The 16,019-nt window shown below is 37.5% G+C and overlaps 1 protein-coding gene across 7 annotated transcripts in view; it reads left to right on the top strand.

Annotated features, from left to right (window-relative positions):
* Positions 1-16,019, top strand: part of LOC126965022 (RNA-binding protein Pasilla) — a 93,808-nt gene that overhangs the window by 59,993 nt on the left and 17,796 nt on the right. For all 7 annotated transcript variants that reach the window (XR_007729451.1, XM_050808444.1, XM_050808443.1 and 4 more), the window contains one exon: positions 10,425-10,578. Coding sequence is in view for 6 of the 7 variants with exons in the window: in XM_050808444.1 (XP_050664401.1) it covers positions 10,425-10,578 (154 nt within the window). In the remaining variant the exon portion in view is untranslated. The remainder of the gene's footprint in view (positions 1-10,424; positions 10,579-16,019) is intronic.

Raw genomic sequence — 16,019 nt, 5'->3', positions numbered from 1 at the left:
GACGATACGACATGGGTACCTTAAAAAAAGCGCATACACCTTCCTTAAAAGCCGGCAACGCTTTTGTGATTCCTTTGTTGTTGCAAGAGAATGTGGGCGGCGGTGATCACTTAAGACCAGGTGACCCGTACGCTCGTTTGTACTCCTTTTGCATAAAAAAAGCGCATTGGAAATAATCTTTGATAATCCCGATTGGCCTGAGCACATATAAGGATGTACGTAAAGATCCACCCGTCATTAACTCACTGCAGTTTTTGTTTTGGGAACTGCTGAATTCACAGACCTCTACTTATACCACTTGACAGGCGGCTGTCAAAGTGCTTTTGTGCCTGTTTGGCTCTGTTGGCCATGTAGCGAGAGTCTGCAGTAATAAAACTAGTGATGACAACCTCAGCAAACATCGATAGATGGTGGGAAACTATAAAAAAAATTGTGTACTTAATAACGTTGATTCGTGAAGGATAAATAACACGGAAAACGAACGAAATTAATTCAAAATGCAAAAATAGTACAGAGTATTGTACGTTCCTTCACAGCCATTTGTATTATACGTCAATATTTGTTCTCTGGACGCTCGCGAGTGGCGCTTCAAATAGGCACAAAAAATTTGCTTTGAAACATAATATGGAACAGCCTGTCCAGTGGTATTTATACACGTCAGTGGCAGAATTGGTTGATTATTCGACACTCGTTGAGTTTTCTCCCAATGTTCGGCGACAGCCTGACTGGTTACCGCCACAAATAGGTCTCCTTTAAACCGTATGTTTACATGCTCGGTGTGGCTTCGACGTTGATATTACAATACGGACGGTCATGGATTGATGGGGACAAGGTCCACGGAGGATACTTGATAATATTATATAATTTAATCCTAACAATGAAAAAAAAAATACACTCGTTTATTGTACGTGTTTAAAAATTATAACTTTTACGGCATTTTATGTAGTATTTTCTTTAATTAACGCGAGTGTTACACATTTAAATAAAACACAAGGATTAAAACAAAATTTAAAGGATTAAAACGCGTGTAATTGTAACTGTGTTTTAGCATTAGATTTTTGAGTCAAAGTTACATTTTTATTTTAGTTAACCCGACGTTTCAAGACCTTTCCAGATCTCGTTTTCAGGAGGCGGCAGATGAAGTGAGTCAAAGATAGTATTTGTCATAGTTGTCATTATGAAGTTTAGCGCCATTTATTGCCTCGGAGGTGGTATATGATATAGACAGATGGTTTTTGGTAAAATTAACTGACAGTGTCCTCTCCTTTTTTGGCATGTGTAGTTGTGGGTTTTAATTTAGAGATTATTGGATCCCAGGTGTTAGATAATGTTAGACCGTCTTCCCTATTTGAAATTTATAATTACATTTTATGTGTTTCCTGGTTGGGAGTTGTTGGAGAAGAGTGTGTAGTCAGCAGCGGCTCGTTCTCTTTAGCGCATAACACATTCAATTCAAATTCAAATATTTTTATTCAAAATAGGATTCAAAATTACTTGTTGAACGTCAAAAACTACCACCCATTCAAAATAGACTGCCTCAGACTTGAGAAGAACGGGCGCAAGAAACTCAGCGGGCTTTTTTAATATTAAAATATGGATTAGAATGTAATATCGTTCAATAAACATTTATATTTAAAGAGTCTGAGTGTGTTCGATTCATTCCCAGTCTGGGGTGTCATTAACAAACGTTTTTTAACAATTCTTTTAAATCTCGTAACACATTAGTTTTGTACATTTTGTAAATACAAGTGTATGAAACAATAAATTGATAAATGCCATTTCGGTTCATAAATGATAGTAGTCGCGAGAACGTGATAATAATAATAATTATGTTGCGTGTAGAGTGCTCGGTATGAATGTTATCATAGTTGTTGATACGGCAGGCGGTTGTGGTGTGCGGCCGCTGCACACACACACACACACACACACACACACATGCACACACGACCACTCGATATTAAGTTACACGTTGTGTTGTCACTTGTCATTGAGTCGAGTGTTCATTTGCACAACTATATACTAATTTTCTGACCTTGCACTTCTTTATGCACTCATCCAACCGACACATGTTGGGCTGCCTTGGTTTTTACTTCTAAGTGTCAAGACCGCCGTCTGTTACGTGAAGTATCTCGGATCGACTTCTAGTAATTAATTCTCGTACTACAGATTCACTAGTAACGTCTTAGCTTGCATCCATTTCATTGATTACTTATGTCTTAAAATGACGCAGTTGTAGTGCCGCTCAGAATTTTTGGGGTTTTTTAAGAATCGTGAGCGGCACTGCAGTGTAATGGGCAGGGCGTATCAATTACCATCAGCTGAACGTCCTGCTGGTCTAAAAAAAACTTACATCACATTACTTTGTGAACAGTAGGTACTATTTGGCCCGTGGCAATTAATTTATTAAAAATTGCGACCGCCCCAATAGTAATTTCCCCACAAAAGACTTAAAGCCCCAATAGTGAGAGACCAGCTACCCCGAACTGTATTCAATCACTTTACAAAACCATAGGTTTTTCTTGAGCGATATATCACGTGGTAATGGTATATACATATATATATATACATGGTATTGTTGAGACGGCTGTGTTTTTTTAAATAAATCCAGTCACTGTTGAAGGCACTTGTTGGTAGACACAATGGGTATATTATAATATCGCCCCCACCACCCCAGGCAAGGTTCCTTGATACTTTATATAATTATGTATAATTCATGACATTGGCGGCGGATTTGCTATTGTTACTTGATAATCCGCGCCGAGGGTATATTCCATACAGCGGTGGATTAGGTTTAATATCATTAAGAGCTGCGAGCTCATTGATAGCATGAATTATGAATTACAACTGCTGTGTCATAAATTGAGTCGCAAACAATTTAGCTCATCAATTATTGTACGCAGCAAGCTGGCAAATGACGATCGTGCGGACTTTGATAAAGTAATAATTATTATCTTTGGCAACTTTATAAATACACAAATAAAATTTTGAAGTGAGGGTTATCACTTTAAAAACAACAAATTTATTGGATTTGTAAGAGCGACATCTGAAGTCAATTTCCTAATATGCAAATATTGGGGTTATCAACTGTAAACTAGATCCTGTAGATGAAGCCACAACCTGAGAGTTGAACAAAGCATACAAGATTTTATGACGATACGTCACTCGAACGGTTAGGTCAGTTGGAAGAGCACTCGCACGGAACGCGAGGGTTCGAGTGCCGTATCGTTCATAAAATTTTGGTTTTCAAATTTTATTAGCGTATTAATCCCAGAAGTAAGGTTATCACTAAACATAACAAATAGTTAACTTAATAAATGATAATTACTGTTCTATTGTATTATGTTTTAAATTACCTTAGTCAGGTTTCCTACAAAAATATAACAATATCACGCATAATTTAACTAATACCTATTAGGTTCTATTTCACCACATTTTAAGAGTAAAGATAAAAGACCCAGACCAGACTGGGTGTGGACTTATGTTCTCAACTAGTCATCATTTTTAAAGCACTATTTATATTTATTATTAGCACATGTGGACACGTATAGCGTGTGTTCGTGTAGCACACGTATGTATGTAGGTATGTCTCCCACTGAACCGGAAGTGAAATCGCATGAAACTTGGATCAGACTGATCTGAGCTATAGTTGGATATAATATATTTAGTTTGATTTATAAGCTCTTAGCCTCACCAATGCAAAATAATGAGCGTGTGGCAAGGCCGTATAATTCTGACAAAATAGGTAGGTATTTATTAACAGGTAAAAAGCTAGATTACTGTTACTGTTACTGAAACATCAGACTTCAAAACGTCTGAATGTGTGAGGAACTCCTTGTGCGGCATACATAATAAAAATACCACACACCTATCAATTACTTACGAGTTTGAGTATATCATAAATTGAATTGAACCCCAAAACAGCTCCCCTATCTTCTTCAATATATATAATGAAAATGGTCTTTGTTTGAGGCTCTTTCACGATGATGATCGTATCGACATGAAACTACCACCATTCTATGCGAAATTTATCCTAGCTGGTTTATGGCTATTTATTTTTTTATTGTTTTAATTTATTTCATTTTAAAATTCGTCCAGCGAAGCGGGCGGTAACGGCTAGTTATTATATAAAATTGTGATCCCAAAAATCATTAAAAAGATATATAGGTATGTAGAAAACGAACAGCATGTCGTTTACTTAGTTTAAAGCTTCATACTTGAAAAATTTAATTTTTCAATGAGAATGAAAATCACAAATCATATATAACGCGAATAATCGGCAAAAGAAAATGTGATTAGACATGGTCCTCGTGTAAATGGGATTGGTTTGGCAGTGAACGACATTAGTCTCCGTCGCCATTCGTGCCTCCAGCCTTATCTAGTTCACCCTTGTCGTCTATTATGCTTACTGTCACGATTGAATTACAACAAGCTTTGTGCAACTTTCTTCTGTGTGACGTTACACGCTAGACTATTTAGATGTATGTAATGTGTTGACGTGGTTGCCAAAGAGTGAACATTACCTTGCAATTCGTCCTCTGAAAGTAATTGTAAATCACTAGTTATTTAACGCCATTGCATCGACTGCTGCAATAAACATAAGCATCAAGTGACACCGAACATTTTGGTAAATAGACACTGTGAAAATTGCAAGTAAATACATAATTATCAACATTATTTTATACTCCATTATTTTGAGGTTATAAGAAAATAACTAAAATTAGTGAATCATACGTCAGTAACATTGACATTCCATTGAAGTTCAGACGGACGTCATTGCACAGAGTGACAATAACAACAAACGTCAAAAGAGGTCAGTGTTGCCAGTGACAAAAAATAAAATAGTAATTAAATTAAAATGGAGGGACAATTCAAAATACTTTTTGACCAAATGAAAATAGAGATGGAAAAGCAAACAAATATAATATTCGAAAAAATTGACGAAAAACTAGAACCACTAATAAATGAAAACAAAATTTTGAAACATAAAATAGAAATATTAGAAAAAAAAGTTGAGTATATCGAAAAAGAAAAAAGGTCAACAAAAACAAGACAAAAAACAATGTCCTGTATTTTGGGTTGGAAGAGTAAAGGAAAAAAGAAGAAGAGTCTTCTTCTGAGTTGCTCCAGAGAGTCGAAGACATTTTAAGTAAGATTTAAAAATTATCGTGGAAACAAGCGATGTATCCAAAATTCACCGCATAGGTTCTATCAAAGAAAACAAAATAAGACCGGTTCTCATTACTTTTGCAAACAACTGGAAGAGAAGCGAGATATTAAAAATGAAAAAGGACCTGAAAGATGGCTACATCACTGAAGATTTTCCTAAAGAAGTACTAGAAAAAATAAGGGAATTAAAGCCGAAACTAATAGAGGAACGTGCGAAAGGAAACACCGCATACATTAAATACGATCAATTAGTAGTGAAGGAAGGGGCCCTAATCAATGAAAAGAGAAAAAGAGACCAATTAACCTCGCCGGACAATCAAAATCAAGCTAAAAAGACGACAGTAACCAACAGTTCTATAATAAAGGAAAATAGAAAAAACGCATTCGATTTGATGAGACCAAGGTCAAGCTCAATTACTAATTTTTCATATAACTCTAAGTAGCAACTAAACATTAGCAACCAGAGACAGGACGACCCCAATCCGGCTGGTCACCGTGGGGTTGCACGACTTCCACCCGAGATATGACTGAGTTAATGCAAAAGAAAGGTAGGTTGGTAGGAAAACAAACAAAGACGAAATTCTTAGGTGAGTACAGTTGTGGCTACAGAAACGACAACGGGCAAAGACTCATAGATTTTTCCTTTGCTTATAATTAAAAAATAATGAACAGTTTCTTCAAAAAGCGAAAGTCGAGAAAGTGGACATGGCTTGCACCGAATGGTAGAGATACAAATGAAATTGATTTTATATTAACAAGAGAAAAACATATATTTAATGACATTGAAGTAGTTAATAAGTTAAATTTCAATACAGATCATAGAATGGTAAGAGAAGTTATACAAGAAATCAAGAAAACATATTATATTTTCTAACACAAAAAGTACAATAACATCACCGATACCACAAATAATATTTAATGATCTAGAGACAACATTAAATGAAACAAAAGACGCTAAAACAGTGCAGGAAAAATATAATCTTCTGGAAAATAAACTTATAAACATAAGCAAATTGAATACAAAAAAAGTGAAGAAAAATAAGTTAGGAAAAGAAACGTTAAAACTGATGAGAGAAATAAAATGTTAGGCAAAAGAAAAGATAACAAACAAAACATAGCATGTATTAGTAAGAAAATTCAAGGAACGATTAGAAAACATAAAAAAACAGAAAGACTGAAAGTTTTGAAGGATCAAATAGAAAAAACTTGTGGAATTATGAAAGGTCTAAAACAATTAAAAGAAGATACCCAACATGAAAACTAAAAATAAGAAGAAAAACGAAAAAATTACAACAAAGAGACTATCAATAGCGAAAGTAGCGACAGATTTTTACAAAAACTTATATACGGAGACAGACATAATAACACAAGAAGAAGATAAGGAAGCTTACGATGAAGAAAAAGAAACACCTTGTATACTAGAATCTGAAGTCGTAAAGGCTATAACATCACAAAAAAGCGGAAAAGCTTCTGGAGAGGTTAAAATATCTAACGAACTTCTAAAACAGTCCTTACCTGCGATATCCAGATATATGACCCATCTTTTCAACGAAATAGTGGCAATTAAAAAAATATTGACTCAATGGACGAAATCAACCATTGTCCTGTTACACAAAAAAGGTGACAAAAATGAAATAAATAATTATAGACCTATAAGCCTCATGTCGAATCTATACAAGGTGTTCAAAAATAATACTCGGGCGAATATTTTGATATTCGCCCGAGTATTATTTGCCGCCGCACCTGGAAGAAAACCAACCGAGGGAGCAAGCTGGATTTCGTGCCGACTATTCTACCATCGACCATATCCATGTTGTAAGCAAGTAACTGAAAAGCGCAATGAATACGGACAACTGTATTATATGGCATTAGTCGATTACAATAAGGCTTTCGATTCGCTGAGTCACACTTATATCTGGAAAACGCTAGAAAACCAAGGTATAAAAGGAAAATATATAAAAATCATAAAAGAAACCTTTAGAAAAAGATAAGAAAGAGAAAGAAAAGATTTACTAAAACACCACAGCAACAGTCCAACTTGAGCAACAAGGTGAATAATTTAGAGTTCAAAAAGGCGTAAGGAAAATATATTCAAGAATTTAAACTGGGGAAATTTTGGAATCAACATTAATGGATTGAACCTAAATCATTTAAGATTTGCCGACGATATAGTCATTTTTGCTGAGAAACCGTGCATACTACAAACTATGTTGCAACAATTCGATTTTGAAAGCAGGAAAGCAGGTTTATCAATGAACCCAACTAAGACTAAATTAATGACAAATGCCGCAAAGGAAGTTGTAGAATATGTAGATGAATATATATATTTAGGACAAATAATTTCAATAAAAGACCAGTATTCTAAGGAAATAGATAGAAGAATAAGCAACACTTGGAAAAAGCAAATTATATAATACATGTATTCTACCATGTCTTACTGATGGATGTCAAACTTGGCCTGCGACAAGCAAAACAACCAAAAATTAGCAGTTTGTCAACGCAACATGGAAAGAAGTATGCTTAACATGAGACTACGAGATCGATGGACAACTGCAAAAGTAAGGAAAAGAACAAAAGTCAGTGACGTGTTACGAAAAATAAGAAAACTTAAATGGAACTGGACTGGACATATAATGAGGATGAACAAAGAGAAATAATAATAATAATAATAATAATAATAATAATAAAATCTTTTATTTGCAGCTAAAAAATGTGTAATTAACAAAAGTAAACTTACCAAAACAAAATATATTACAGCTTAAAATTAAAATGAAACTTAAACATAATAGAAATAAAAGAAGCTCAAACATCAGCTGCAAAAAGGCACAAGCTCGGCATATGCTGACACACATCATCTTCCGATCTTCCGCTTGAACCATTCTGTGACCTTGAAGCTGTCCCAATACGAATGTACGCTATGATTTTTATAATTTTTAAATTTGTTGTGAATTATACGTTTTCATTTGCGACTTTCTCGGTGTAACCAGTATCGAACTGATGGTTGCTTGCTCTGTGGTCTTTTAGCGTCCTCAAGCGTCAACCAACTGTCTAGGTGATAGGTGACACTGTCAACTGTCAAAATAATTACAGGACTTCTAGAGCCACATTATATCAACAAACAATTATTGTCAACTAATATGTTATTCATTTTATATTGTGCATTAGGCTTACAATTTTGAACTAAAAAATACCTACGACATTATTTTGCAGTGTAATACAATCAAAACCAAAATGATAATAAAAATACTAGCACCATACAAAGAATAAGTACCTACTAGATAAATATATTATTAAAATGAACTATGATTAGAGATAGACGAAAATAGATAATTAGTTCGGTTGCCAATCGAATCACTTATTAATTTAAGAGGGAAGATAGTATAGTACTAAAGAGACAAGAGCAATCTGAATCTAACCTATATTACACTCATATCTTGAGCCAAGGTCTCTTGTGGTCTTTGCTCCTGTAAAAGAAATTGTCTTAATTTCGTTTTATATAAGGATAGACTTTTTAAATTTCTAATAGGCGGTGGGATGTCATTCCAACATTTGGATGCTGAGAAACGAAAGCTCCCTCTAAATGACGCCGATCGATGCTTCTCAATAACCATCTGAACAGAACACTGCCGTGACCCACACGACCTAAGACTAGCCGTTCTAGATAGTTTGTCATAAAGGTATTTTGGCTTCTCGAACTTCAATACACCAAAAAGAAGACAAGCTAAATGAAGTTTTCGCCGATGTTTCATTTTTAACATTGAATGCTCATTCAAGAAAGGGGTGACATGGACTAAGGATGTAATAGAGTGGTATCCGAGGAATGGGAAAAGAAAACAAGGAGGTCAAATCAAGACATGGGAAGATGATTTACCAAAGGGATGGAGAAGGTTAGCCAGAGATAGAGAGACGTGGAAACAAGTGGGGGAGGCCTATGTCGACAGACAACCTGACCAACTACAGCGAATTGGTTGCTAATAATATAAATATTTTTTTTAGTAAATAATATGTAACATATTTTTAAGTATAGCATATAAGTTGAAAATGTGTAAAGGTCAGCGAATAAAGGCTTTTATTATTATTATAATGTGTTGACGACATATTTTCGGTTCTGGTGTATTTCCTCTCCTCTTTAATGGTGTTTTTTTTAACTTTCAGGAGAGTAAATTGTCACCGGATCTCTACAGCCTATCGAAACTCTAAGAAAAAAGCGATTCGCTCGATTGTATAAAACGTGCAGTCATTGATAGAGTGAAAGATGATAGCTATAATCTTGTAAATAACTTAGAATCATTTTAATACTATAATTTCAAACTTATGTCAAATGACTGCGCACGTTTCATACTAAACTAAACTTCAATTTTTACTTAGGCAGACCCGCCTCTTAGTACGCAGTATTTACATCCTCTTTGGATCTCGCTGTTTTCTTAATAGGGGATGTTATACATGTACATATTCATCTAACATTCTCGTGGCACGAGGTGACCCTCCCATACACGAATGTTCAATGATTGGATAACTTTTCAGTTATCCAATTATTGTATATATGATATGTATGTATGGATATGTATTTATAAATAGTTACTTTCGTAACTGCTTTTTTAATACTTATTATGTGTATTCTTATTATATGTATAATATCTAAACGAGAAACTCATGATTTTTCATATGTATTTCAGCATCTATCAAAATCTTACGTATCTCAGAATCGGCTGTACGATTGGAAAGAACCGATCCACCTACGTCAACTAAAGTGGTTTTTTATTTTTATGATTAAATTCCAGTTTTACTAAATGAGTTCACAGATACCTTAAAATGAAGCCACTGCGTGCTAAAGGTTGTTTGTAGTATGGCAAGAGAGCATAGTCGATGGTGATAGACTAGACTACCAGTGGGAGGCTCCTTTGCACAGGATGCCGGCTAGATAATGGGCACCACAACGGCGCCTTTTTCTGCCGTGAAGCAGTAATGTGTAAACATTACTGTGTTTCGGTCTGAAGGGCGCCGTAGCTAGTGAAATTACTAGGCAAATGAGACTTTACATCTTATGTCTCAAGCTGACGGGCACAATTGTAGTGCCGCTCAGAATTTTGGGTTTTTCAAAAATCCTGAGCGGCACTGCATTATAATAATTTTTATAAAAAAAAAATACTCTTTGTTCTTTATATAAAATACTGTGACTGGACTCTGGAGTATGAATGTCCCGATTATTACTATTATAATGTTCAAGGTATTAAATTTTTGTTGCTTTGCTATTTCAGGTTAAAATCTTGGTGCCAAACTCGACAGCGGGCATGATCATCGGCAAGGGAGGCAACTACATCAAACAGATTAAGGAGCAGAGTGGCAGCTACGTCCAGATCTCGCAGAAGGCCAAGGAGCTGTCGCTGCAGGAGCGGTGCATCACCGTTGTCGGTGAGTTTTTTTTTAATTATTATGAAAATAACGTTAAGGACTGTTAACGTTAACGATAAATACTGGTCTGGCGCACCCCAGTCTCAGCTCGATCAATTTGACCGCGTGCAACGCAGAGCAGCTAGAATTGTCGGGGACCCAGTGCTCTGTGAACGGCTGGATCACTTGGCGTTGCGTAGAGACGTCGCTTCATTGTGTGTCTTCTACCGCATTTATCACGGGGAGTGTTCCGAAGAGCTGTTTAACCTGATTCCTGCCGCCGAATTCCACCTTCGCACGACACGCCACAAGTTAGGATATCATCCCCACCATCTGGATGTGTGGCGGTCCTCCACAGTGCGGTTTTCAAGGAGCTTTCTTCCACGTACTACAAAGCTGTGGAATGAGCTTCCTTATGCGGTGTTTCCGGGCCGGTACGACATGGGTACCTTCAAAAAAAGCGCGTACATCTTCCTTAAAGGCCGGCAACGCTCCTGTGATTCCTCTGGTGTTGCAAGAGATTGTGGGCGGCGGTGATCACTTAACAACAGGTGACCCGTACGCTCTTTTGTCCTCCTATTCCATAAAAAAAAATGCACGGTCAGCTAATGGTAATTGATACGTCCTACCCATGACAATGCAGTGCCGCTCAAGATTCTTGAAAAACCCAAAAATTCTGAGCGGCACTTTAATTGGGTTCGTCACCTTGAGACATAAGATGTTAAGTCTCATTTGGCCAGTAATTTCACTAGCTAGGCGCCCTTCAGACCGAAACACAGTAATGTTTACACATTACTGCTTCACGGCAGAAATAGGCGCCGTTGTGGTACCCACAATCTAGTCGGCTTCCTGTACAAAGGAGCCCCTCTGGTAAAATATCCCAGTGGTGGCTCATTGGGGAATGTGTCGTTGCTTATGGTCCCATCCCGATCGTTCACTAGAGAGAAGAAACACTCTGACCGTCGTTTAACAATATTGTAGACCATATTATTTGGTGTTCATATGCTGCCACATTTTTTTTTATATAAGAGGGGGCAAATGGCCAAGAGGCTCATGAAATAGCAAGAGGTGAGGCAACCCCCCATGGATATCCGCAACAACAGGTCAGGAAATGCGTTGCCGGCTTTTATGGTGGAAGTATGCTTTTTTATTGAAGATCCCTAAGTCGTATCTGTTCGGCAAAACCACAGCCGGTAATTAATTCTCATTCACAAATTGGCTGTGCGAGGCAAGAAATTTCTTGCAAAATACGAGCTCTCTTACCAACTGAGCCAACCGTTCGAGTGACGTATCGTTGATAAAATCTTGTATGCTTTGTTCAACTCTCAAGTTGTGGCTGAACGGCACGGAACGCGAGAGGTCGCGGGTTCGAGTCCCGCATCGTTCATAAAATTTTGTTTTCAAATTTTGTGTATTTAATCCCAGAAGTGAGGGTTATCACTTAAACATAACTAATTGTTTAGATCTGCCTTTTTTTGTTGATAATCTGTTCAACTCCATTAATAGCTAATTAAGAACTATTAAGCCAAAACTATATAATTGCGAAACTGAAGTGGCAGTGGGCAGGGCACATAGTTCGACGGACAGATCGCCGTCGGGGCAGTAAAGTCCTCGAATGGCGACCATGTACCGGAAGACCCAGTGTTGGTAGGACCCCCACAACATGGATAGACGATCTGGTCAAGATCACCGGAATACGTTGGATGAGGGCAGCGCAGGACCGATCGTGGTGGAAACTTTGGGGGAGGCCTTTGTCCAGCAGTAGACGTCTTCCGGCTAGTGATGATGATGAAGCCAAAACTGGAGAGTTTAAAAAAATAGACCAAGAATATAAATATATAGAACATGCGTTATTGAACAGTTGGCTTAGCTGTTAGCTCTGTTAACACAACGGTCGAGAGCGCGGCGTAATTCCGCCATATACGCCATAGTTTGTCGTACCAATTTCATTTGTATACTTTGAGTAAATGTTTGAACATCCAACATAATATATATAATATAACTATATTTCAAACTAAATACAGTAACACTGTTGCACTAATTTTTTTTAACTTTACTTATTTTTTCATGTATTTTAATGTTTATATATATGATTATCCAAAGAAAACTAATTATAATTAAATTTAGTTGGGTACATAATTCATAAAATTAAAATTTTAGATTAAATTAGAAAACTTTAATATTTTTTACAATTTGACCTAGGATATTAATTGGTGCAATAATCACAAGCCTTAAGTTTCAGTCTAATGCTTTGGTCTTTAAATTATCGTGTGGTGTTCACTTTTTTTAAACTCTTAATAAATAAATATAAATGTTTTATAAAACCACGGTAAAAGTGAAACCTTTTTTCACATTATACACATTTAACTAAAAACTTTTGGAATAACATTTACATTAACACACACACACACAAAATCACGCCTCTTTCCCGTAGGGGTAGGCAGAGACCACTTCTTTCCACTTGCTACGATCCTTACATACTTGTTTCGCTTCGTCCACTTTCATTATTCCTTTCATACATGCTCTCACATTTAGGGTACTCTTGACCTGGCCCTTTTTCAAGACGTCCCTGATTTGATCTTGAAACGTCGGCCTAGGTCTACCCCTTCCAACACTTTCATTCACTCTGGCCTTATACACTTTCTTCGTCAATCGTTCTTCATTCATTCTCTCGACATGTCCAAACCATCTCAGCATACCTTTCTCGATTTTTGTCACAACATCTTCTTTCAGACCACAACGTTTCCTTATCTCACTATTTCTAATCCTGTCACTCAGTTTAACTCCTATCATACTCCTCAACGCTCTCATCTCAACTGCATTTATTCTGCTTTCATGTTTCTTCTGCCATACCCAACTTTCACTTCCGTACATGAGTGTTGGAACCAACACCCCCTCATGCACAGCCAAACGAGCCTTATTAGACACCTTCTGCCTGCTCATAAAGGAGTGCAAAGCTCCATTCACCATGTTTCCTGCATTCACTCTTCTTTCAATATCACTCTCATACTTTCCATCTCTTGTAAATTTAGAACCCAGATACACAAACTCATTCACCTGTTCAATTTTTTCATCTCCAATCATGATATTGCAGTCTGTCACTACCTCATCTCTTTCAAGCACCATCACTTTCGTCTTCTTTACATTCATCTTCATTCCCTTTTTACCAAAAGCTCCATTCATAGCAGTTACCATCTCCTGCAACTCCTCGGCCGAAGATGCAAGTAACACTTGGTCATCAGCATAGAGAAAACATTTGACGAGTAACTCATTCATTCTCAACCCACTTTCATTCTCTTTTAAATCTGTCAAGCAATTGTTCATGAACAGATTAACAGCCACGGTGACGCTACACATCCCTAACACCTTTTTCGATATTAAACCATTCAGTGTATACCCCGTTTATCTTTACACAAGCACTAGAATCTCTATAAAGAGATTGCAATTCTCGTATAAGGACACTGCTCGCACCGTTCGCAGACAATGCTGACCACAATTTATTCCTCACCACTCTATCATATAGGCCTTTTCTAGATCCACGAACGTGCAATAGACCTTATTGTTTTTGGCCAAAAACTTTTCGGCTAACCGCAAGGAAAAGACCTGATCCGTACATCCCATTACCTTTCTAAATCCCGCTTGCGCGTCCCATACTTTTTCGTCTGTTTCATTCAGAACTCTTTCAATCAACACTTTTGCATACAATTTACCGACGACGCTGAGAAGGCTTATACCGCGGTAATTTCTGCAGTCCTGTCGTGACCCTTTTCCCTTATGCAATGGCACGATTACAGCTTTCACCAGTCTCCTGGTACTTGCCCAATTCGCCAGCACAAATTGAAGAGGCGGTACAGCTGGCTAGCCACTATGCCCTGATCAGCCCTCAGCATTTCGACGGTAATCCTGTTATACCTTGCAGCTTTACCTAATCTCATACTTTTCAATGCTTTCACTGTGTCATCCATGCTTATCTCACATTCATCAACATTTATATTAGTTTCAATAGATGCTGCCGGATGTTGTTCATGCACTTCCTCTCTTTCAAACAAACTTTCAAAATACTCTTTCCATCTCTTTAGCACACATTCTTGACCACTTATATTGCTCCCATCTTGACTCCTGATTATACTGAGCTTCGAGGTAGAAGTTTTTCCTCTGGCTGTTTTCATGGATTTCCAGAAGAACTTGATGTTTGACTGGAAATCTTCAGTGAGCCTCCTATCAAAATCATCCTTTCGTTCTTCTTTCTTTCTAGACACAAGTGCTTTCGCTGCTGATTTCAATCTCTTATACTTCGTTCTTGTTTCCTTTATCTCGTCATCCGTTGCCTTTTGAACTTTTTGGTTAGCTTTTGTTGCTAACCAATCCACCACGCTTTCTTCTTTTCTTGCACCGCCATTTGTACCTCTTTATCCATCCACATTATAGTTCTTTCTTCCTTTCCTTCTTTTAGCTACCCCGCATACCTCAACAGCAACATTCACGACCCCTTTCTTAAATGTCTCCCACAAATCTTCAATCACACCTATCTCTTCTATGCCTTTAAAACTTTCTTTAAGTTTTCTACATATTCGTCTTCCCTTTCTTTTCTTGTAGATTTTCCACTTTTACTCTGTCCAAAACAATCGTTGGCTCAGCTCGTCGGTGTCGCCAACGTTTAAAAAAAATGCCACGCATTCGGGCTATGACCAGGAAGTGGTCTGTGTCGAGGCCTACACCGCGGTATGCCCGAGCATCTAGCACTTTCTTCCTCAGTCTTTCATCCACAATTACAAAATCAATCATACTTCTAGACTCACCCTCATCTCTTGTATACAAATGGATCTTTTTGTGGTTAAACATTGTGTTGGCCACGCAAAGATTCCATTCCAAGCATACTTCAAGCAGGCTTTTCCCATTTTAATTCACTCTCTCGTCCCCAAACGTACCCAGAACTCCTTCATACCCATCACGCTTTACTCCAACCCACCCATTAAAATCCCCTAACATCACGATCCGTTCATTTTCTCCGCATTTATTCAAGACAAGACCGCGAATGAGTCCCACTTTTAACCTAATCCAGAGGAGTCTTGGGCTAACACATTCATAGAGCATGATCACACATTCTACTATTCGAGCGGAAAGAATCACACCAACTCCCTGACAGCCTCGGTTGGTTTGGGGGACTCCGGACCAGTATGCCGTGTAGGGACCATGAACCGTGGTGTCATATCCTTTCCTCTTCGTTTCATTCACGCACAGAATATCTATGGATCGTTCATCCATCATATAGCCATGCATCCATCCGCGCGGCAGACGTTAGATTGGCGGAGAGGGTAGGAATAGGGAAAGGGAATGATAGGTGGTGTGAAAAGGAAGATTGGTAAGTTAAAGTGGGAAATAGGAAATGTAGGATTTTACCGCCCAGGAGGGCAAGGATTAGTACAGTAATAGGTTGGGGAGCCGGGGTCGCATACCTGTAT

The sequence above is a fragment of the Leptidea sinapis genome, chromosome 6 (assembly GCF_905404315.1).
Source record: "Leptidea sinapis chromosome 6, ilLepSina1.1, whole genome shotgun sequence".
Lineage (NCBI taxonomy): Eukaryota > Metazoa > Arthropoda > Insecta > Lepidoptera > Pieridae > Leptidea > Leptidea sinapis.
This window is presented reverse-complemented; position numbering and strand designations above follow the sequence as displayed.